Source organism: Falco naumanni, chromosome Z (genome assembly GCF_017639655.2).
Source record: "Falco naumanni isolate bFalNau1 chromosome Z, bFalNau1.pat, whole genome shotgun sequence".
In the NCBI taxonomy this organism is placed as follows: domain Eukaryota; kingdom Metazoa; phylum Chordata; class Aves; order Falconiformes; family Falconidae; genus Falco; species Falco naumanni.
Window position 1 is genome coordinate 81,967,446 of NC_054080.1, and position 24,372 is coordinate 81,991,817.

A 24,372-nucleotide genomic window follows, 5' to 3' on the forward strand; every position below is an offset into this window, starting at 1 on the left:
AAATAGCAAAATAGTTTCAAGATTTATTTTAAAAGGATGTTGGTTGCATTTTGTAACATCTCCAGTAAAACACTCCTGACATTCTTTGATACTCAGTTCTGTTTTGGGTACTTACAAGCAAAACCCATGATGTGTCAAATTGTATGTGTTCTTCTTTTTTTTTTTTTTTTTGTAATTACACCTAGTACTGAATAGGTCTTACAGGTCTGGGAAAAAATTTTGTATTTCTGAGCTATCCTTTGAATTTTTTAAATTACAGGGTCAGCTGTGAAACAATAGCAGTCCTGCTCCGTGCAGCCTTGTGTGCTGCAGGAAATACTTCACTTTGTCTCTGAGCAACTAAGTATGCAGTTGCTGTTAGTAACTTCAAGCAGCTTTAGAAACATTTTTCATTTTCTTATATTTTCACTTCATTAAAAAAAAAAAATCAGTACCAGGCTGGATAGATTTCTGTTACTCCAATTCAGAAAATATTACTTCTGCAAAAAAAACCAACCCACAAGCGAGTAAGCAGAGGCTTTACCAATAAGCGTGTGTTTGAAATAAAACTTGCAGTTCCTTCTCTCTTCGCTGGGTACCACCTATGTGGGAGGATACAGCGCTGCCTCCATCTGCCTTGAAGTCATTCAGCATTACATCGTCCTTCCTGAAGCATGTAATCTCCGGTAAAAAGAAAAACAACCAACAACTCCAACAACCAAAACTACAACCAAATCTAATAAATGCTTCCTCTAGCCCTTCGCTAAATATGCCTTTAATGGTAATTAAACAGCACAGCTGCTTAATTAGCCAAGATCAGCTGGTAAAACCCAGCAGCAAGGAAAGGTTTTATTTCTCTTCCTTCCCCAGGAGATGTGGGTGGTAGCTTGGGGATGGGTGAACCCCTCGGTGTCCTGGGCACCTTTCCTGTGGTCCCCATCTGGCCACCGCAGGTGGCTGCGGAGGAGCCTGGGTGACTTTGGGAAGGAGCGGGAGCGCAGCGAGGGGGTGGCTTGGCTGTGTTTCAGTGGCGCATTTGTGATTTCAGATGCTTGGCAGCCTGCAGCCCAGCTTGGAAAATGGGTGTCGTTTAAATGTTACTCGGAAGGTGAAGTTTCTATACATTCCCTCTGCAGAGGATGCTTAGTAATGTGCCTACGGATGCTGCCGTCGGATGCATGAGGATGGGCTCTTGAAACGTCATTCTCCTAGTCTGGAGCTGGAGGGAAACTTTTGGCCTGGGGCTGGGGAAGAGATGGGAGCCGGCCGGAGGAGCTGTGCTCCCCCTGTCAAAAGCCGGATGAGGGGAGCCAGCCTGGAAGGCCTGATGAGCCAAAGTCCTCTCACAACCAGCATTTACTTTGTCACGGGAGTGTGGCTCACAGTCGATCCTACTGTCTGCTCCAGCACTGAGCTAATTTCCTCCCATTGTCTTTGGGGAAGCACAAGTGACCAGAGGGGAGGTGGCAGTGGTGGTGACAGTCCCCTGGAAGCTGAGGCACAGGGCTGCACCACCCAGCCCCCCCACTGCTGAAGGAACCTCTGCCATTCCCTTCCCCAGTGATCCTTTCTAGAGATGTCCCACCGAGACTCCCACTTCTCAGCTGCACTTCTTCGTGGCAGAGGAGTTCTTACCCCTTCCTCGTGGAGGTAACTAATGCTGAAATCACTGCACTTTTGGTAGAGGTGGTCAAAGAATGATAAAACAAAGCCAGAGGAGCCTAGAAGAGGTGCTGAGCTGTACTCCCTAAATTCCTGAGGCTTTTCCTCTTCCCTTCCTAATCTTTCAGCCCATCTCCCTGAAAATTCAGAGTTAAGTCCCCTGGTATTTCTCCTAATCTGGCATTTAAAATCTTAGGCAATAAAGCTTTCACCACTTCCCTTAGGGAGACAATTTTCCAGGCTGTGGTTCTCCATTCAAAAGCTTTCCACCCCGACTCTCCGCTTAAACATGCCCTTCCTTAATTTCACCTCATCAAACCCATTAAAGTATCACCAGTCTTCTCCTTTCATGCCACTTACTTCATTCAAATATTTACAGATCCCTAATGTCTCCCTGCTTAGTTTACTAATTCCATCGTACCTATGATAGTCAGAATTTCTTTTTTTTCTTTTGTAATGCCTCCAGCCTGCCGATTCCTTCAGTCGTGGCTCTTTGAGCTCCTTTCCATTTATCACTCTTCTTGCAAATGTGAGGCAGACGCTCACCGCCCTCGCCTGTGTCGTTATGCTTTTCTGTACGCCGTCCAAAACTGCATTGCCTGTGCCTCACTGCTGCGTCCTAATGCCTGTGCAACAGCGTGCCGTCCTCCGGGTGTCTTTCAGGAGTCATGCCTCCAAAGCACATCCTTCCCTGTAAATACAGATTCCGGATTTTTTTCTCAGAGGTAGCCAGCCAGGTAGTGGAGGTTGATTTTAGTTGGTGGCAGGGCATGGCTAGCACCACGTCAGAAATCTGAGCAGCCTCTGGATTAGAGCCCACAGGAGCCCCACGCAGAGAAGTTTTTATCCTTTCCTGAGCATGGATTTTGTTAGCGCCCTACTTGTTCCTTCTTATGCCGACACCGTCGATACTGAATGCACCGATAAGGCTGGTCCTCTTGCAAAGGAAGTTTTTTATGTGTTTGGTGAGAAGTATCTTGCAAAGTACTGTTCTAAAAGAGAATCGTGAATTCCTGAATATGTATTTCTGCTTCTACCTGAATCTCTCTCTTACACTTATTTCTCCTCAATGTGATAAATACTTTGGAGGCCGTATGTCACGATTGTCTTTGTTTCTCAAGTCCATGTAGTTGATTTGGGTGGTGGTGCGGGTAGATGCATACACACAATTCTATACCGTCAACCCTAAAACTGATTCTGTGCTCTAAGCAGTGGCTGTGGAGGAGCAGGATCCTCCAGGAGTGCCTCTGCTGCACGCTGCATGTTTGACACTTGAATTTCCCAGGCGTTTGTAGGCCCCCATTGGGATTCAGGGACTATGCCGAAATGATTGCTGCCACATGTTTCCAAACTGCAGAGCACCGCCTACCATGTTGTTGGGAGAAGGGTTCGCCGGAGTCAAGAAGACGCTCAATATGAGTTATGCATCCTGCTCACCTTTATTAGTTTCTAACACTACTTACATAGAGCCGATACACATGCACATTGGTAAAGCAGAAATAGAATTGGTTAGTAGTCTCTAAACGCGCGCGGTTCTCACACCCCCAATTATCATGACTGAAATAAGCATTCTATCCATGTAGCTAATTGTGTTGCTGTGCTTCAGCCTTGCAGTCTGTTACTCCCTATTTTCCCATACGCTCCCTATCTCTCTTGGCCCTGCTCCTCTTTCCCAGCAGCTGTATCTCGTTACGGCCACGGCCTGTTGGCACAACATAATCACTTGGTCTCAGGATTCAGGAGTAGCTCAAGGCTACCTTTCTTGTTGCCTTCAGCACAGCAACTTCAGCACAACTCTGATTGCAGGCCTACTCTGATACCGGGGCTGGATTGTGCAGGTCTTTAGGGATTCTAAGGCCACGCTTCTGCAGCCATTCTTCTACACCATGTATTGTGCACTTGTGCAGCATATATACCCCAGGGCTGCAAAGCTAAAGACGCTGATTAAGAAACATCTGAACGATGTTTAATGTGCTCATTAAAACGTCGCCCTAATTGCACACCATGCTTCCCCCACCCAGCCCCCAGGCCTCTGATCCCAGGGAGCGCAGGGGCCGGATCACCAGGACCGGGCTGGAGACGGAACAGGCGCTGGCTGACAGGGCTGGTGAGGGGTTTGCTGGGCTCCCGCCGCCTTCACCTGCGTCGCCCCGGGCTCGGCCCCCTGCTGAGGGGAGACATCTCCCTCTCCTACTTTCCTTCTTCTTCCTCCCCCGCTCTTCTCCTCTGGCGAGTCGGCTCCAGCCGCCGTGCCTTGCGCACTTGTGCTTCGCACCGGCGGCGTGCTGGCAGCCCGCAGCAGGCCCCCTCCCGGCTACCCCACCGGCCGCCGGCTGCCCACGCCTTCCCCCGCGGCGGGCGACCACGGCGCGGCCAGCCCTCGCCACGGCTGCTGCCCCTCGCGCGCGCGCAGCCCTCGCGCCTCGGCGCCAGGGTCCCGGGCGCCTCGGCGGGGCCCAGCCTCAGGCCGCGGCCGCTCAGGCGACACCCGCCGGGGCCGGGGGCGCTGCCCGCGTGCGGCGGGGACGGCGGGGGCACGGTGCGAGCCCGCCGGGGCGCGGGGCCTGGCGGGCGCGGCTCTGCGCCGCGCGGGGGCGCTGGCGGGCGGTGGCCGCTCTGCGCGGCGCTCGGCTGCTCCGGCGGCGGCGGAGGGAGGAAGTGACGCCGCGCAGCGGAGCCCCGCGGCCTCCGGTGTCATTTTTTCTGGCGGCGGGGGCGGGGGGGGGCGGCGGCGGCGAGGTTAAAAGCAGGCTCCTCCCAGTCGCCCATGCTCCAGCTGGTGCTTCTCCGGAGGGAGGCTAGGGGGGTTCCTGCTTTGCTCAGGTGAGTGGGGCCGAGGTTGGCCCGCTGCGGTGGGGCCGGGCCGGGTAGCCGCGGGGGCGGCGGGAGCGTTGCCGTTAGCCGCCGCTGTTCGCGGGAGGGGAGGGATATTGGCCTCGCCGCCCCTTCCACCGGCTGTGCTGGGAGCGGGCGGCCCGGTGCTGCCCCAGTGCGGGCGGGCCCGGCCCGGCAGGGGCCTGGTCCCGCTGGGGCTGGTGTGTGTGTGGGGGCCCTGCCCGCCCCCTGCGTCCCCCGCGGTGGCTGAGGGGGTGGCGGGTGGCCGGTGGGTGGCCGGGCGCTGCCCTGCTCGGCGCGGCGGCAGTGATCTCCACCGCGGCCCGGCAGGCGGGAGCCGCCGTTGGCCCCCCTTGGCCGGGACCGGGGGAGGAATGCCTTGTTACAGCTCCGGGGGCAAACCCGGGCCCTTTTGGTGTTTCCGAACGCTCCTGCAACGGCCTGTGGAATCGTATTTGCTGTTGGGAGAAAACCCCTTTGAAAAACAAGGTGTGTAACTCCTCCGGGTTTGTGCTTCTCGAGGTTTGTTTGCTTATTTACCTTGAATGATGTGCTAATGCGTATTTGATGTGGGAAAAAAGTTCAAGTTGTTCGCTGCTTATCTAGCCTGAGTTCCCCTTGAGCTCCTAATGGGTTGCAGATGTGGCTTTGAGCGACACAACCATCCGAGGAGAATATAAAACTTAACTGCGCTACTTTTTCTTTTTAAAAAGAAAAAAGGCAGCCTAAGCTGCCTCGTAATATTTTAACTATTTCCCCAGTTCCCATATTGTAACTTTCTTTGCGTTGAGGTTATTGGACAGCTACTTAAAAGGCCATGTTTTGAAAAGGCTTGCGTTGTGGATTTTTTAGGTTTACATTGTATGGCTGGCAGGGAGAGCTTCCACCTTTGTTAAGCAGCATCTGATTGTATATGTCTTGGTTTGCTAATAGTGGAACAAGGCAACTTGTCTTAAAGCTTGTACGTACCTTTGTGAAACTATAGCTGCACTTAGTAGAACAAGGTCTTGGTTGTAATTAATTATGCACTTTAAACCAGCACAAGGTACCTAACAGCATTCCAAAAGCTGAAAAAAATCTCGTGCGTAGAGAAGCTGTGGTATAAATTAGTCCTGTTTCATATTTTTTTTTTGTGGGCAAGTAAGTCTAGCTTATAAAAATGAATGAGCAGTAAATCTTGGAACCCTTTAGCATCTCTTGAAAAATATAAGATTTCTCTTCACCACCCCAAGTTTTTATTTGGTTTTAAGTCTTGTCTGGTACTTGCCAAGCATAAGACCAAGTAATAGTTTTACTTACAGGCAAGTGCTGGCCTATTTCCACTTTTCAAGCAAAAAATTTTAAGAACAAACAGTAATAGCTCTCCCATTAGAACAGCAAACAAATACAAAATGTTTCTCTTAAAGTCTCTTACGTTGCTCAAGTCTATTAAAAAACTTACTGTTTGACCTTGAGGTGGAAAACTGGGTATAGTGCTCTTTTGAGGTCTTCATCTTGTGGTTCTCTTGCCCTAGTTAACACCTGTAATTGCTGTTTCTGTGATATGAGAGCTGAAAGTCAAGCAGTCACAACAGTGCAACTTCCCCTGTTGTCCTGGAGGAGGGAAACATCGCCTTTGCAGAGTGAATAGGTTTGTAACAAGTGCTAAGGAAGACAGCAAGTTGCTTGTTGCGCGTTTGCTAAACTCACACACACCCGTTATACATGTACGATACAAAAGCAGTGAGATGAAGTACAGAGGACTCAGCTGTTCGACAGCAATCATTTTTAAGCATAATTTTCTCAGTATTTCTCACATCTAGTGATGTAGAGCAGTCTGGCAAAAGAAGCTCTGAAGGGGGTGGTTATGTAGCTACTAAAAGCCAGTAAAATACTGCCTTCTGTGGTTCTGGTATACCAGTAGCACTGGTGTTTTGTCTGGGGGATTAGGAGGAGGGACAGTGGGGGTGATGGAAGGTAGTGTGTGAGTTTGGGCAGCTGGTATTTATGCTCAAGTATGAGGATAACAGTTCTGACTCATTTTTAAACACTTGAATTTTTAATTATAATGTGTCGACTATTTCTGTTTGCTCTTCAGCCTAATTGCTGCTTGGCATCATGAAGAGGTACGGTGAGAAATTCCTGAGATATTCAGGAAGAGGAAAGGACTGTGGTCTTACACATTCAAGTGCGTGATGTGTATTGCTGCACAGCCTCACCATCTATGCTTGCACTCGTGCATTAAGGCTGCCTGCTTGGTAGAAACCGAAGTGCAGAAACGGAAAGGAGTGGATACATTAAACGGGGCTGTGAAGGGAGGGGAGAAGGGAAGGAACCTGAAGCCAACCACAAGGCAGTTGAGAATGGTCTGTGTGGAGTGGTCACAACACACACAAACGAAGGAAGCACTGCTCTAATTGATAAGGGAGAGGTAGGAAAGATGTTTGTAGCTTTGACAAATGGGCAGATCACGCTGGCAGCTGACAGTGTGGAGGAGGTGGGGATTAGTGAGGTGAGATAAGATTGGATGAACAAAGAGTAAATATAGGGAATCATGAGGGGCTTTGAACACTAAACATTGGGGAGATAAGTTGGTGTAACTTGATTGGAACAAATTGCCTCGGTTGTCCTGACGTGCCCCGCCCCCCCTCCCCATCTACTTGCTGTTTATTTACCTTTACAATGCAGGCTTCTTTGCCTTGCCTTGATTTGGTTCACTTTCTTCACTTTTTCATGTGTATTATCACCTTTACTCCCTGCTCCACCAAGGATGTATATCCCATCTATGACGCACCTGTGTATCAACACCTCACTTAAACATCTCTTAATGAGATGGAAGTGTCTACCTACCACATGGTGAAAGTGGCTGCAGACCAAGCATTCACACTGCCTGGTTGCCCTCTGACCAGAAGTCACCAGGAGGTACATTAAAGCTTTGAAAACTTTTCAAATGAGTGAATAGTTTCAAGCAACCTGTATTTAATTTTCTGTAACATTTCAGAGTTAGTGTGTTGATGGTACTTTTTGACAGAATTAGGTCTATGGTCAATCTCGGCTTCTGTGTTTTTATCTGCAGTTGACTAAATGATTTAGAAAACTGTAAACATTGACAGAAACTGAGCAGCAGATTTAATAACACATTTACTAGCTCAGAGTGAAAGATTTAAATACCATAGTTGCAAGCATGTAACTTGCACCTCAGAACAAGCGTTCTTGAGAAGAAGTACTAAAACTTGGAAGTCTTTGCAGGCTTCAACATTATCGGTACCAATGGGGAACTGAAAATGAAGAAGCGGTGGGAGAAGGGAACAGACAGTGCTGGGAAAGAGCTCTGGGATAAAGTTGTGTGGTACGGTTCGTGTTGCTGCAGTTATGGCTCTGAGATAACCTGAGGCTTACGTGTCAAGGAAAACTTGGTTTTCCAGTAGGTGAGTTGAAGCTCAGCAGAGAACCGACACTCGTGCCTTTAACTTCAGCAATGTAACGCAGGAGCAGCTGAACTGTTACGACACCGGAATCTGTGGCAGCAAATATTATTGGAGGGAACTCGGTTTGATTTTCGTGGTGATGTGTGTTATCTTTCTTTTGCATCTTTGCTTCAGGTTTTTAATGCTAATGCAGTTCTCGGGCTGCGGCTTCAGGTCTAGAATGCAATGTCTACAAATGTGCAATTCGGAGCAAAAGGAAAACTGGGTGAAGGAGACTGTAAATTAAAATGTGCATATAGTGTAAATATTAGCCTCTGCCGTTGCTTTCTCATAACAGAACTCTCATTTCTGTGAGCTAGGCTGGAGAGACTGGTGCCTTGTCACTCAGTGTTACTGCTAAGGTTTAGAATTTAAATTTGTGGTTGCTCATTCCATCTTGTTAATGTTTCCTCTTCACCTGTCTGGTCAGCATGAATAGAGCCTGTACAGTATAGCAATTTCTCTGCAGATACGACTGACTTTCTGAAGTTCAGGCACACGTTGATTACTCATTCAGGACTGAAAATGAGATGTGGCTCACTCAGAGGTGTTGCCGTTACACTGTTGCAGATGCATTACTGAATGTGCAGGGAGGTCAAGTAACATCCCCACGGTCACGTGATGAGTCAGCTTTAGATTCGGAATGATCCAACCTAATATCCCTTTTTATTTAAAAAGGTGTTTGGGGTTTTATATCAGTTAGACCATGTAGTCTGTCCCTTGAATGCTCAGAAATTGTTTGAAATAGCAGAATAGTGTACAGGCTTCAGCTGTATCACACCTTGCGATACTGGTCTCTGAGAAGACGGGTTTAAAGCTGTTAGGACTCAGTCTGACAGCTTTTTAGTCATAAGCAGAACAGGTGGTCACTTAATTAAATGCGAGTATTTAAGACTGTCAGGCTAGCATTTTTGTTTCAGTGTACATGGATTTGCCTTTATAGTGAGACTTCTGCAGCATCCTGCACAGAGCTTTTCTGCTTTGATGCTTCACAACTTCCTGGAAATGAGCAGGAAGAGCCAGGCTGTGACTGAGTAACTGCTCATCTTGCTAAGTTTCTGCTGTAGTGTCTTGCTTTGTCATGCTTGGTTATCAGCCTTTCAGGACTTATTTTAGAGAAGGCAGATTTCACTTCCATTCATCCAAAACTGGTAGAGACCAAGTGACTCAGAGTAACAGAGCTGGGAGTAGCAAAGAGCCAGGCTTCAGAATACCAGTTGTCTATGGGATGGTGCGGTTATTTCAGCCATTTGTTTTTCATTGGGAATATTACATTTCCATGATACTGTTTGAGGTTGGCGCTGTATGCTTCAATAGCATTGTCAAACTTTCTCAAGTAAAATAAATGACTTAATGTGCTAGCCAGGTATGGTTAAGACAGTACTGTTCTCTTGTACTGTGTCTTTCTCATTAGCTGGTAGTCTCCTGCCTCCTGTGCTGTTTTTTTTTTCTCCTAGTTCTTGCTCTCTGGGAATGCCAGCTCTTGCTAGAGAAAACAATTCTAAGTAATCTGGAAAAAGAAAAAAATTAGGGAAAAGGTTGGTAAAGAGTAGGTCAGGAAGCTGTCTGCTAGTTCCCTGTGCTTGTGGTTGGAAATACCATGTAAGATAAGAGGGAGGTTTAGAGGCTGGCTGCTAATGAAGTTGAATGAAGTGCTGGTAGCCTCAGGCCTCATCGTGTTTAATAAGGTGTCTTTTGGAAATGAAGTTGTCGTTGTGGGGAAAAATGGGCTTGTGGGTAGCAGTGCCCATGAGCTGCATTACCAATAAATACCATTTCAGTTGTCGGTAGCTATGGTTCCTCCAGAGCTGGTATTTACCTTGTGATCAGAACTACGCAGAATCTGTGAGGAGTTATAAAAATAAACGTTTCATTGAGTATTGTTTTTTAAAGAGCCTTTAAGGTGAATTTTTATTTTCCATGGTTCCAGTTACTCATATTAATAAGTCACCTTAAAAGCAATTCACAGGCTTTGGATCCACTCACTGTAATAAAGAAAATCCAGTGTAAAAAAGAAAATTGAATGCTGTAAAACTAAGCTAGGGAGATTTAGTGAATATCTTGCCAGAGTTAGCCAATTATCAAGGGCTTCTGAAGTTATAGAACTCACCCCAATTTAAAGTTAGTTCGATAACAGCCACTTGATCTCCCATTTTTGTTTTACAAGATCAATATGGTTTTTCTGCTTTTTAACACCTGTAGTGCATTTCATTGTTTGTATGGAACTCAGCAAGGTGCAGCAGTAATAAGACTGTGTTGAATTAACAGAATGGGATTGAATTAATGCTCCAGACTTGATGCTTTTTTTTTCTTCTGTCTCCTCTTTTGCTGGGAAGTTGTATATATTGTTTGCGTCTCCTGTTGCTAACCATTAGCTTTATTCTTCAGAAAGCTCTGTCAGTTCAGCTTTTTTCCTAAATCAAGAACAGTACTGCAACAAATCATTTTGGGGTAAATGGTGCTTTTATTTAAAAGTAAGGTGATTTTTGGTGTGTTTTTTTGTTTAATTCGTGTCAGGACTCGCATGGTACTGGTGAAAACTACCTTTTAATTTTCTTTTGTTCCTTTTATAGCTGGTAACTTGGTACCCTCTTACGTGCTGTTACTTAATTTCTGTAGTCAAATACATGCAAAGTCTCCTGTATGTTGTGAGGAAGAAATGTCTGTTTCCTGGTCTGTCTGTTATCCTCTGAAAGTAGAGTTCAAATTTCTTCACCTCTGCCAACTGGGAGTAAATACTGTAGGAAGTATCCGATAGTAAAGCCCATGTTAGAGGCGCTATTCATAGCGCAGATGTAACTGGCTTTTGACCCAGTCAGTTCTGTTTTTTTGAAATAACCTGAAGTAGCTTTTACTCATTTGCAGAACCAACCAGTGTTTACTTCGTTTTCATATGTTCTTTGTCAGAAGTTTATTCTAAATTAGGCCTGTCCTGCACTGTTCTTTTTCCTTACCATGCTTCATTCTCCTTCCATAAGAGACCATGCCACAGTCCCTTTAATTCTGCCAGTGCCCACAGATGTTTGTCTATGGCTGGTGGCATCCTACAAGGATTTAACTTTTGTTGCATTAGTTTCTTGGGAAAGCTCAACTAAGGATTTGTAAAGATTTTTTACGAACTCATAGGTTGGCTGCCTTGAGTTAACTGTGCTCTTGAGTATGGATTGGTGGCACGGGTGGGCTTTCTTGATGAGAAGGTAGTGGATTGTTTCCAGTGAAGCTGTACCTGCTGCTTTTACTGAGTTCTAATCAGGTCACGACAGACCAGTGTCATGAGTGCTTTCTTTAGGAGCACTTTGGACATGTGAAGACTATGGTATCGATTGTTAGCAATCTGGTGGATGCAGAAATCAATTGGTGTCTCTTACTACTGGCCCAAAAACCATCAAGCATTTGGTGTCAAGAGCAGCCCAAGAGCAGCTGGTATCCTACTGTTAGTAAAATTTCCATAATTTGAATGTGATGTGACTTTGTCTTTACTGTATTGATACTATTTATTTTTCAGGAATATACCTACTGCAAGTTCGTGTTGCAATATTTAGATTTTATACTATAGCTTAATAATTAAATAAATGAATAGTATTAGTGGGTTGTGGATGAGAAAATGACTTGAGATCAGGGTTTGGTTGGCTTACAGCTCCTTTTCAGCCTTTCTGTAGAATTTAAGCATATCGTATCTTTTCTTTGCTTGGTCAGACCATAAAATGGGCGTGTTACTGCCCTGTGCCAGGATGATACTGATGTAGAGCAAAGACACAGTACTGCTGTTAAGGTATTTGAAGGGTCAGTTTTATTTCCTGTAGGAAAGATGTGTAAAAATGTCTGATCATAAAATACATACAGACTGTAGAGTCACTTAATACCTCTTGACTCATCTTGGTTAAATGGCTGTTGTAAACCTGTACCACTTGTGGTGGTACGCTCAGTGTACCAGGAGGTACTCCACTCAGTGACTCGAGCTCTTCGATAGCTGTAAGAGATGGGGAGATGCTGGTGAGTCGCTGTGTGGGCTACTGAAGTACCCTCAAGAACAGCCCAGGCGGTTGTGGCATTGGTTAGGTAGGCAGGACTGTTACTGGAAAGGAACGTTACATAGAACTCAACAAAACAGCTCTTATATCTGCTGAGAGTATCTCTCCTCCTGATGTCAAAGGTTGTGCAATTTTGGAGTGGTGTTTTGCAAGGTCAGATCTGTCGTCCAGTGTTCTCCCTTGCTCCAGGCCTGTTGCTGCTGTCTGTTGTGTAAGATGCTCGCCTTCCTGTAACTCTGGACCCTGACTCTGATCTCATTCAGCTAAGCAGCCTGATGGTAAGGTGCACAGCTTTCGACTGGGACATTAATTACAAAAGGACTTGATGGGTGCTACCTGGCCCAGCAGGCAGGCACTTCTGCCTCTTTACAGTGGCAGTGGGTTGTGGGGTGGACTTAGGGCTCCTGGAACTGCAACGCCTGTCCCATGGCGCACACTGCTACTTCAAGATTTCCAAAATACAGCAATAGCAAGGTATGTTTGCACCTGTTCATGCTGGACTGGCTTTGGTTTTTGCAGGCAACAGCACAAGCCCTTCTCAAATGAATACTACAGTGCTGAGATAATTTTACTACTTCAAAGCTATGTTGCAGTTGTCCTGATCAGCCAGTTTTAGCTATTGGCGACTAACATGATGATTGATTACTTTCAGGATATTTCAGATAAATGTTTTTAATCAGAAGAAAATCTGTGATCTGAAAATCATGATTAATTCGTTACAGTTATGCTCTAGCAATTTAAAGTGGGGCTTTGATGTGAGCATTACTTTATTGACCATAGTAGACCGATAGACCAATGCTCCTTGAGAAGAAGCAGTCTGTTTATACAGAATGGCATGAACCAGCAGAGAAACCACAAAATACATTTCCTTTGACTAACAGAAATAAAGTGAGAAATTTTTTTAAACTCAGTATCTTCGGAAAAGATGGTACAGTACATCTGTGTGACTATCCTCAGTAGGGTGATCTTCTGAAAGCTAATATATGGTAGAGAGAAAAAGAAATGAAGCATGGCTATCCTAGCACTGATTTCAGTCACTAGTTTTGTTGAAAGAATAATGAAAAACTTAGAGCGAGTCCCTTTAATTTTTAGGAACAGATAGTAATAAAAATATGCCCCCTCTAATTTTTAGTGTAGAGAGCATTGTAGACTGTAATAAGTAACTAAGGGTAATTTGTTGATCAAAGGGTTTTTTAACAAAAGGAATGATCTTGCTGTAACAGATTTGGGAATGTTTTGTCTGGTGAGAAAAGTTAACTGTTAACCATGAGGCTGGAGATGTACCCCCTCTAGGCCAATGTTAAACCATAATTTCATGTTACTATGACAACTTTGTCTTCGTCTAGACTTTAGTGTAAAAATAGTTTAGTTTGTAATGTACAGCTTCTTGCTACGGGACTGAGAGCATAACTGCTTAAACCGGCCTTGAAGCTGAGGATAAAAGCGCTGTGTTACTTGTCGGAATTTGTAAGACTCGGATGGAGCTGTGACTCCCCGGCTGCCCAGCGCTGTTTTTGCTTTCCCGCCTTAATAAATACTCAGTGAATTTATTTCAGACTCTAGCTATTTCAGTTTCAACTATAACATAGACTTTAAAGCTCTGCACGCTTTCTCACAGTGAAATCACTTTTCTCAAGAAATGAGAATTTTAGAAGGCTAAGCGCAGCCAACCCTGTGTGCCTTTATCTGTATGCAAATTAATTTATTTTTATGAGGACTTTGATTTCTTGTTTTATTCGGGGGGGGGGGGGGATTCCAGTGTAGCTGGTGAAAGTTTTTGGAAGCCTGTGTGCAGGCTTCTTAGCTAACCTGTAGCTGGTAGTTACCTTTCATTTGAAAGAGGCAGAATATATGCATTAAGCATTACAACGCAAAAACCTGTATTTAAATGTAAAGTCTTGTTTCTTAGCTATGGTGAAGAATGCTGCTTTTCAGGGTTGTAAAGGATGCTCTGCAAACCTTTAACACTTGTAATTTTTATTCACTCTTGGACCATTTGCATATGCAGCCTGTTGAGCACTCAGTAGGAGCAGCCTATTTTTAACCTTTGCTTGTTTATGCAAAACCAGTTGAAACAGCATCAGTTTAATCTTTGCTTCTTTTGTTTTGTACGGCAATTCTCTTACCATGTTGGTTGTGAAGGGTCCTATTCTTTAGGATTGCTACCAGGCCTGATTTATGAATCATCTGATAAAGAGCCAGCTCCACTCCCAGAAATGTGCCTTAGGTAGAATTGTATGCCAGTGAGTCAGCTTTAGGGCAGCATTTTCAAAGGAACACTATATAAATTGCATGGTATCTGTGTGTGGGTGGCTTAGTGTTATGAAAAATCTGCTCTAGAGCATCATGCACACACATCCACACAGCGCTGAGTCAACTGTCTTGAGTTAAATTGAGTGCTGGCCACACTTCTGTTGATCTAAGTGCATGGATGTGTGTGACACTTCCAGGAAAATAAAAAAGCATGTATGGTGTCTTGGGGAGGTGATGAGTCCAAAAAGCAGCAGTTGGGAAGCATTTGGCTGGGTGCAGAATAATCTTTTCTGATAGAGGTCTAATTATTTGGGTTGATACGTTTTTAAGTTACTTAGACATTTTGCTGTTGGACATATCTTACATGTTATCGTACTAGAATGTCACTGGTGTGTTTGCTGAATTGTGTTGGCTTTTAATGGAAAGGAAGGTGATTTGAGTAGAAAAACAGCATGACCAACATGCAGATACAGCTATGGAAGTTTCTGGTGAAGCTTCAGAAGTGGACAGTCATTAAGACTTCACATCTTCAGAGGTATGCAGCGCTCCATCAGAAGAGGATGTAACCAGTCTTTGCCAAAAGTTTCTCCTGTATTATGAAGCAACTTGTGCATTACAATCAGCTCTTCAGCATCCAGTTCATGTGCTGCTTCTGTCCTTTCCCAACCCACCATCCTTAGACATATAGTCTGTCAAGTGTTTGATTCGGAGTTCTTGATGAGCTTGCCTGAGAGTTTACATTTTTTAAAAAAAGTCAACAGTTTTACCTAATTTGATTAGCCTCAGTTTATTAGCCTCTCACAGCTCTTGATTTATTCCATCTGTGCTCAGTTATGTTGGTAAATGTGAGATCATGTAATCCACTGGTGATGAAAATAGTTGTATATGTGATTATGAGCTACTGTAGTCTTTAAATTCAGTATAAATACAAAAACATTCAGATTTAGATGAAAATACTGACTTCTGTGATGCTGGAACAGTAAGGTAGTAGATGCTTTGGAAGGACCTCAGGCGTTAGCTGTGTATTCTGAATAGCTAACTGCTGTGCAGCAGTGCAGTTTGACTTTTCATTTATGTAGTCACAAAAACTTAAGGAATGTACTTGTTATTTTCTGCACAAATGTAGAAAATTCCACTTTTTTTTTTTTAAATTGCAGCTTGTGAATGAATGGCTAGTGATGCGTGGAGGTAGGGTGGTTCAAAATTTTCTTCCAGCGCTAACTACAATGGCATTAAAAGTTCTGCTAGATAATGTTTTTCATTTAAACAGTTGCTAGAACTGGCATAAGAATGCGTTACGGTTGTAAGCAGGGGAAAAAAGTGGTTTCTTGGACTCTGAATAAGAGGAAATATGTCAGTAGTAAACTAAAGTAACTTTTAACAGCAAGCTGCTGTGAAAAAGCTAGTACTTCTGAAGAATCTGTCATATCCACAGCTGCTGAGAACAGCAACTGGTTTGCTTCATATAAGCTAGGCATTCTTTATCGTTAATCAGTTCAGTAACACCTAAAAGGACAATGTACAGTTAAGGTTAGGGTGTCATGGTGGTTATTAAGTATTTCAGGCCTTGTCATGTGTTTGGGTGAAACTCATTTCCTTCTGACGTTGCAGAATATATGGTTATAAAGAAGAACATCTACTGAGAGCAAACCAAACAAAAATATGAAGGATGAGGTATGAGGGGCCAGTTATTGACTGATAAAGGGCATGCATGCCTTCTTTGATATAACTCTTTGTGCAGTAGTATGTTAATACCGTACATTCTATGATAGTTGTTCTTTAGCAAACTATTAACACCTCTGAATTTAGTTTTTTTAATTTTTGTAATCTTCAAAAATCTCTTCTCAGTGAACAGTGCTGTCAAAGAAACACTCTGTACCCTCTCCTGTGGCTAGTCAGAGCCTGTGAGTTCAGGGTGTGATGAGACCAAACAGCAGGTACTTTTTAATCAGATTTTTTTTTTTTTCCTGAAGAGATGGTTTGTGCTTGCCTTCCCTTCCCTCCTTCCTGCCAGCTCTGGCAGAAAATTTTACTGATTTTCTGGGTTTGTTTCCTGCTGGCTTAGCAAAGTAAACTTACCCAAGAAAGGATGAGCCAGTTTTGGTGCAAAGGAGGGAATATGATTGTGCACTCACCATTAGGTGGTAAAAAAGTAGGGGGGTAACCCTGGTAGTGGCAGCAAACTTTTAGACTGGCTGGGTGGTCTATGCTAATCTGACCTTCAAAATCCTTTTGGGTTTCTTCACTAAAGCATGGGTTTCATGGTGTGCAAATTCTCTGCCTTTACAAATGAGTCCATGATTGGAAAATATTTTCCAGGTAATGGTACAGTTAGATATTTAATGGCTTCTGCATACTGGTGTAGTCTGTGTGTGACTGGAAAATAAAATAATTTCTGTTGAAAAAATACAGCACAGAAGTTTTTACAGAACTGCCGTTTAAAATTATCAGTGCATGATCTGTGCTTCAGAAAAAGGATAATGACATTTCTGAGCAATGTCTGATTAAGTATCCATCTGTGTCTGTAAGCATCACAACTTATTTTTCAGTACCACGTTCTCATTTAAGCAAAAAACTAGTCTTTCTATAGCATCACCTTGAGAGTGCCTTTTTCTAGTACTGTTACTAGAAAAATGAGTGGCAAGAGAGGAATGGGAGTTTTTCAGCACAGTCTCTTCCCTGATGTATACTATACATTTCTCAAGTAAAACTGAGTAAGTAAATTTTTTCTTTCTTTGAGACAGGGCTTTCCTGGTGTCGATATTTCCCCCTGAACTGTTTGTATTCTGCCCTGCAGCAAAGTCTGAGTTACAATACACTTTTTTCCACTGAGATAAATATGAAGTTCTTTTTTATATACATACTAATCCTCGAATTGTTGACATTTAAATAACCAGTTCAAGGGACCTGGAGAGCACAGACCTCTCGGAGCAAGTGTTTTTTCCACACACAGACACATTTCCACATTGACAAGACACACTTCTATGAAGTCACTAGTCCCTGTGCTGCCTTCTCACTGAAAAAACAATTCACTGATCACTGTGTGGGAGGTGAAAACAGGTTTGAGTAGTAAAAGTAAGCCTCTACTTAATAATAAAAAATAATAATCTTAAGTCATTGTAATTAGACTGTTAGCAAGGTGGCAACATGTAGGTGAAACGTATTTTTTTCTGGCTGGTAGGCCAGAGAGATGGAAGGGTAAAGTACGGGTGTTCTTAATCCCTTTGGGAGCTGTGAGGTAGATGTTCCCAAGTAGGATGTTTGTGGAAAAAAAAAAAATCCCTAGTTCACTTTGGCAGCCCTTTAGCTTTGTTTTGAGCTGTGTTCTTTGTGTCCCCCAGGCTAAAACAATGAATAGTGCAGAAGCTGTTCTGCAGTTATTAATATGAATATTTAAATACTTTTCTTCCAGCACAGCTAATGTTCTTTTGGTATGCAAGCGGCCAAATATGTTCTTGCATGTATGTTTCAAAACTCCTAGAAAATTTATTTTTCTTTTCAAAGTGCATGACCCAAGTGAAGCTGGGAGCTGCATTAGCAGGTACAATACATATCCCACTGTGTAACACTCTTGGCCAGTCATTCAGTAGTCAAAGCTGTGTTTTACTTACCCATATAATAAGAGAGTTATTTGATAGTGTAGATTTGCAGATTTAATATGTGGAAATACTGATTCTATTACAGTATTGAGATGCATTTATGTCTCAGAACTTACGTGTTCATCTAGGTTTGGTGCTGCGCTGTGGCCTTGGAAAAAGAATTGGTTCCTATGTGACATTTATTGCCTACATTAAATTGCCATCCCCAAAAATTCTTCTTTTTAAGTTGCTTTCAAGAGGGTTTTACCCAGTATTGGCAAACATTTTTCTTTATATGTTCTTGTATTTTACAGTATGTATCTTATTCTTTCTTTTTTGTTTGTTTGTTTGGAAGTAAAATACTGGGTTTATGTTGCGACGGAGGGAAGACACAGTCACTCAATATGAGTGATCAGCAGACTTCATTTATTGTACCTTACAGTCACCTTTTATGCCTTGTTATAATTAGCTCATACATATTACAAAAGTTAAGCTCATTATTGGTTAGTTGCCTAAATACCAAGCCCGCCCCTAGTTTCTCTTCTGTAGTTATCTGTTCCCACCTGCAACATTCTTTTCCCACCAAAATCTTCCTGTTATTGTGTAACAAGGACAGCCAAGGACAGTGTATTTTGCTTTACTTCAGATAAGCTGAGAGCCATGTGCATTTTTGTCCAGCCAGCTGGACTATGTCTATGTGACCCTTTTCAGCTAGCCAGTTATCCACAGGTTTATTCATTTGGGGTATTGATTTGGTGTGGGGTTTTTTTTTTCATGTTTAGCAGACTTAGAGTTATCTCCATCTTTCTTCTGTTGTCTGGTAGTAAATAAGCTTTTTTCCTTAACTGGTATTTCTCTCCCATAAATATTTTCATAATTCCCTTGTACCATACAACACTTCATTCATTAGCCTGAAGGAAGCATGAATTCTATTTTAGTATTTAAAAATGAAGTTTCAAAGTGGGTTAGGGCAGACGGGACAACACTGAGCCTTTGGCAGCACTTTTTAGAAGGAGGGAAGTAACCTTCCGCGCTGTAGCTGGAGCGGGGGGAAGCAGCATATGATTATATACATATAATTACAGGCAGCTTGGGGGTGGTTCAGGAGACTGAGGAAGGTTTGTCAGGGTACAGAAAAATCTTTGAACCATCCACACTTTCTCATACTGCTCAAGGACTAATTGCCTTTGTCTGCAGAAATGCTTTTTTTAAAAAAAAAGGTAGATTAAATCTTACTACTGCTTCTTCTTGTCTATGCTTTTTTGAAGTGCCATAAATTTATTGTTTATGATCTTTTTCAACCCATAAATGATTTGTTCCATACCATTCACCTGTAAGTGACTGCAGTAATGAAAGATCTTTATTCTATATGGAGTTTGAGGTGAAAATTTAGGTGGAAGGCAAAGTGTGAATAATGAAGATAAAATGGTAAATATTGATCTCTCAAACAAAATTTCCCTGAAGTTGCTTCAGGTAGTTCTGGGTTGATAACATACAAGTTATCAATCAGATAAATAGCTTGGATTTTGTATTTGCACTGAAGCAATGCAATTTATTAAATTATAACTTGAAGTAAAATGTAGGATACTGGTGTGGGTGGATACTGGTTCCTGTTTGCAGCCCATACTATTTGGTGCTGTTTTCCTGGCAGATTTGAGAGAAACTAGGTCAGCCTGTAGGTTCTCATGTAACCAGGACTTGTATGGGAGACACACCATTCAAGTGCTCCCTGAGTATTAGATGCTCCTAAAAAGACTTTACATGACTCACCAGCATAGTGGTTCTCTGCTGAGAACATATCTGTGTTGTATGTAGCTATAATGTCTCTAAAGACACTGCCCATAGATGTCGTAAACCCTGTCTACGACAATTTAGTATTGCTTCATGGCACTTCATGTAAATATGTCTTTGGTACATAAAAGCTACTGGCAGAGGTGTTCCACTGGCAAAGGAAGGTATGTGTAGTCTTGCTCTGTAATGTTCAGCAGCTGCTTGGTGTCTGCTCAAAGTGACTGGGTTTCTGCTGTGTCATGTTGGTACTGTGAGTCTGTAAATGCCATAAAACCATTGTAATTGTATAAGGTTGAGGTCCTGTTCAACTGAAAGTAGATTTCTCATAGATGTGGAAACTGAACTATATTCTGGTCTGTCCAGGTGGATGACTACCTGGACTGGGAATTTTCAGGCTGGCATTGTTCATATGGACTGAAATTCTCCATTAAAATAGGTTTTAAAGTTCTAGGTAAAGAATTGTAGTGTATGTTGCTTATAATGTATAGATTTAAGCTTTAAAAAGATTTTTCTTACTTTTCTCGTCTGTTTGGATTATCCTAGTGAGGTGAACCATGTTTAATGTGATTCCAGTACAGTCTTTCATGGGTGTGTAGAAGGAAGAATAGTTTGGTGTAACTGGATGAGTTCACTAGGAAAAAGTAAATGAAGAAAACCAATGTGATCCTGACTGTAACTGAAAGCAGTGAGTTGTTTAGGTAATACTGTGAAGAGCAGGATTGAGTGAGTTATCTGGGTAAATTGTTCTTCCTGTTCTGTTCTCGTACAGGCTGCTGTATTGTTGAAGACCAGATCTGTTTAACCCAGTCTTCCAGACCACGTGCCCCATGCTTTGAGACCAAGAGGACTTTAGTGTTCTGAAATGAAGATGGAGGAGGTCGGAAAAGCAGAAGAACTTGTTGATTCAGAAGTTCCACCAAAGACTTCAGAAAAGCAAGAGACTGCTCCTGATGAAGATGTACCTATAGACCTGGAGACACAAACTCAGAAAGACAACGTGCCCGCTGCAGCTGACTCTGCAGTGCTCTCTTCGATGCCTTGCTTACTGATGGAACTGAGGCGAGACTCCTCGGAGTCTCAGCTAGCATCTACAGAGAGTGATAAGCCACCGGGTGGTCGAGTTTACGAGAGTGACTCTTCTAATCATTGTATGCTTTCCCCTTCTTCCAGTGGGCATTTGGCTGACTCAGATACATTGTCTTCCACAGAAGACAATGAGCCCTGTCACGCTGAAGCTGCTGTAGAGGGAGACTCTTCTGCAGTGTCTGGGGCTGCAGCTGGGAGGAAATCCAGACGATCCAGGTCCGAAAGTGAAACTTCAACAATGGCTGCCAAGAAAAACCGACAGTCTAGTGATAAGGAGAATGGTCGAGTTACCAAGGTAAAAGGTCATCGAAGCCAAAAGCACAAAGAAAGAATCCGGCTCTTAAGACAGAAACGGGAAGCAGCTGCTCGCAAGAAGTACAACCTGCTGCAGGACAGCAGTACCAGTGATAGTGACCTGACATGTGACTCAAGCACGAGTTCCTCAGATGATGATGAAGAGGTTTCAGGGAGCAGCAAGACAATCACTGCAGAGATACCAGGTAGAGGATGTTTTTTAAACTGAACTGTAACGCATCTGACATCGTTTCTCAGCTGTCATGCTAAATTAGATGAGTGACACTTGAGAAAAACCGGGAGAACTGCAGCTCTGTGTAAATTTGAAGACTGCAGTATATTAACAAGACATGGGCAAATTTAAAAATCTGTTCTGAGGTTTCAGTGCACTTTTGCACACCAACAAAACATAGAAATGGCAAATGGGAGGAAGGACCATCTTTGAATTCTGGAATTTTCAGATCTTTTCCTTTGTAAGCCTATATGAACTCCTATCAGTGCTGTCAAATCCCATTAGATGGTGGTGATCTAATAAATACATTCTTAGAGATAAGTGGCCAGCTTTGCTTTAATACGTTAAGGCCACAGCTCAACAGCTGTGTTGGAAATAATGTGGCATACCTCTTGCCTGTGTTAAAGTAAGGCCCTGTTCATCATTGCACTTCTGCTGTGCTTTCAGCTCTCTGTTTCAGTGCATGACAAACCTACTTAGCCTTATTGTAAATCCTTGCAGATTGCAGCTGGTCACCTATTTTAGGATGTAAATATGAATTTGTTTACACAGGTGCCCAGGCTATATCCACACCTAAATTTTCAACATTTCAGGCAAAGCTGTTACCACTTCCTTATGTCGTAAGGATCTAGAATTTCTATACTTTCAGTTTTCTGGCACATCCATGTTAAGATTGGAGGAAGCAAATTATAGGGGCCTTCTCATTATTTTATTAGCAAAAGAAAGATTAATTCTTCAAGTTCTTTGTCTGCTGAGTCTTTGTTACTTGATCAGCCCAAATGCTGTGGACAGGATTTTGTGTGAATTATTCTTGCAGCATATTATACCATAGAACAGTCATCATACGGCAATCTTCATATGGCAATCAAAAGTAAATTCACATAAAAATAAACTTTTTGGCTTGCCAATTTTTACTGGGTTACATGCCTTTTTGCCTCTTGTGCTAGAAGTTTTTTTGTTTTTTTATAAATCTCAGTTTACACAGGGCAAGGACATTTAAAGAAAAACTGCAATAATTAGTCTGAAGTTGCTGAATTAATGTTTGCTTGATGAATTATTTAAAATATTTGCAGCAGATTTTACAAATAACTGTTTTAACTGACTTGATTATGGTGAATTATTCTGTAACCATGAGAATTGGCTTTTTTCCCCGCATACTGCTAGGAAGCAGGTTGCACAAAAGAAGTTAATGTTTATTATTGGAAAGTCTGGGAAAGGTATAGTTCTCCTATAATTATTGTGTAGTAAACTTTTAATAGAGATCTAAAATTATTTTTACCCATTTTGTAGTTGGTCAAACTTCTAGCTTTCATACTTTTGTGCCTTTTTATTTACTGTATTTACACTTTGCTGGGCAATTAAAGCCTGGTTTAGAGCCTGTCAGAGAAAGTTGTTTCATTGAGTTTTGGGACAGGTTCCACCCCATGCCCCCAGAAAAACCCAAAATACACATAATCAATCCCCCAGGATAAATTCTTTTTTTAAGTCATGAAAGTACCTTGTGACCCAGAAAGGCACCACACGGTATTTTCAGATCTGCTTAGATTTCTGACTTCCATTGCAGAGACCTGAAACCGCTCTAGGGTACTTTTTCTGTGTCACTAGGCTCTTCTGCATTTGAGCTCTCAGTCTTAATCGTGAGATGCCTGCAGTGAAAACATCCCATTGCAGTGCATGAAATAACTTGATTGCTTAGTCACGATCACACCAAGGCCCAATTTTACCTGCGATGCAAGATGTGGGAGTGCAAAAACCGTTCTGAGGAACAGCGACCTTTATTCTTATTTCATAGCACGTGTATAATCTGCTTGATACTAAATTACATTTAAGACATTAAAACTTCTGACCTGTCCTTTTGGAATTAGACGCAATGCGTACCTGCCACATTGTGGTTTTCCTTTAAATAGAAACAACTTGGTTTGTGGGAAACAGTCTTCAAGTACAAGAGAAAAATATTCTCTAGAGAGGTAAGGACGAGGTTGGCCAAAAATGCATCCTGTGCTACTTGTGGTCTTAGCATGCTGATGCAGCGGAGCTGTGAGTCTGAGCAGGACTCCCAGCTCTCTGTCGCAGCAGTAGGTTCACATGCCATCTGCGATCCCACTTCTTGGAACTGGCAAAGTGCTTAGTTTATTTTTTTGGACTAGAAAGCCATTTTGGTGCACTTAGCATTACACTGTGAATAACCTAAAAACTTAGGGAATTATCACGTGGGTAGCAAGTAATACAGGGTATCAAAAAGCATTACTGGAAACTCAGGCTATGAGTGTCCCCTGCACACAGTCAAAAGCTGAGAGGCTTAACTTGAATGTGAGCTTCAAGAAACTACAGTGCACCTGTCAGAAGGACAAAAGCATGAAAAAACTCTTGCCTTTACTTTTGAAAAAGATCCGTACACATTAATGCAGAAGAATTTTACAGGTAGCCTGTATTCCCCTTAGTCTTACTGTGTTTGGGCACTTCAAGTGTAGTGTTAGTAAACTGTCTCAGCGTCACTTATTATGGGGACTGATTTTCAAATGTCTGTTGCCTGAAAAATAGCGTTGCCAACAGAGATGCTCTAAAATTTTTAGTAACAAGTTAATGTGGCTTTCATGTATGAATGTTATACCTAGTCTGGCCCTTAACCTTCTGTCGACACATGCAGTGTTACAGGAGGCAGTTCGCTTGCATGTGGTCTGCAAATTGAGGTGCCACTTTTGAGAAAACACCAGTTTTTCATGTTGTGTAACTAAACCTTTTCCATTTTATTAGTACAGTTACTTTTTTTTCAAAGCATCCGCATCACTGGCTCTGAAATGTTCGGCTAAATTAGTAAGGTAAGGAAAATGTTCAGTGAAATGCATAATAATGCCATGAAGTTGGGAACTGAGCAGTTGTGCAATAGTCAGGTAGGTCTCTGCTGAGCTCAGATGTAATGTGGATTAAAATAGCGGCAGGCTTGTTTTTCTTCTCAAGAAAGACTGAAGAGCAAAGAATTGAGGTCTTACAGGTGATACTTCAATACAAATATTGTGAGCTTAGTAAGAGCTAAGCACAATATACGTTAAATTATTCTGAATGCATTATATGGTATTAATTTACACCTGAAAATACAGGTTCAAGCTAAACTTTGTGGGTGCTACTGAGAATCTTTTCAATGACCGAAGCAGCCGTGTTCTTGGGCTCTTTAATTCAGGGAATGC

The 24,372-nt window shown here is 42.8% G+C and overlaps 1 protein-coding gene across 3 annotated transcripts in view; it reads left to right on the forward strand.

Annotated features, from left to right (window-relative positions):
* The first annotated feature begins 4,332 nt into the window (after positions 1–4,332).
* Positions 4,333–24,372, forward strand: part of CZH18orf25 (chromosome Z C18orf25 homolog) — a 46,216-nt gene continuing 26,176 nt past the window's right edge. The window contains exons 1-2 of one of the 3 annotated variants that reach the window (XR_005825578.1): positions 4,333–4,464; positions 20,345–21,161. Coding sequence is in view for 2 of the 3 variants with exons in the window: in XM_040579773.1 (XP_040435707.1) it covers positions 20,438–21,161 (724 nt within the window). In the remaining variant the exon portion in view is untranslated. Of the gene's footprint in view, positions 4,465–4,535; positions 4,966–20,344; positions 21,162–24,372 lie in introns of those variants that run through there. The other 2 variants (XM_040579773.1, XM_040579774.1) reach the window with 2 other exon arrangements.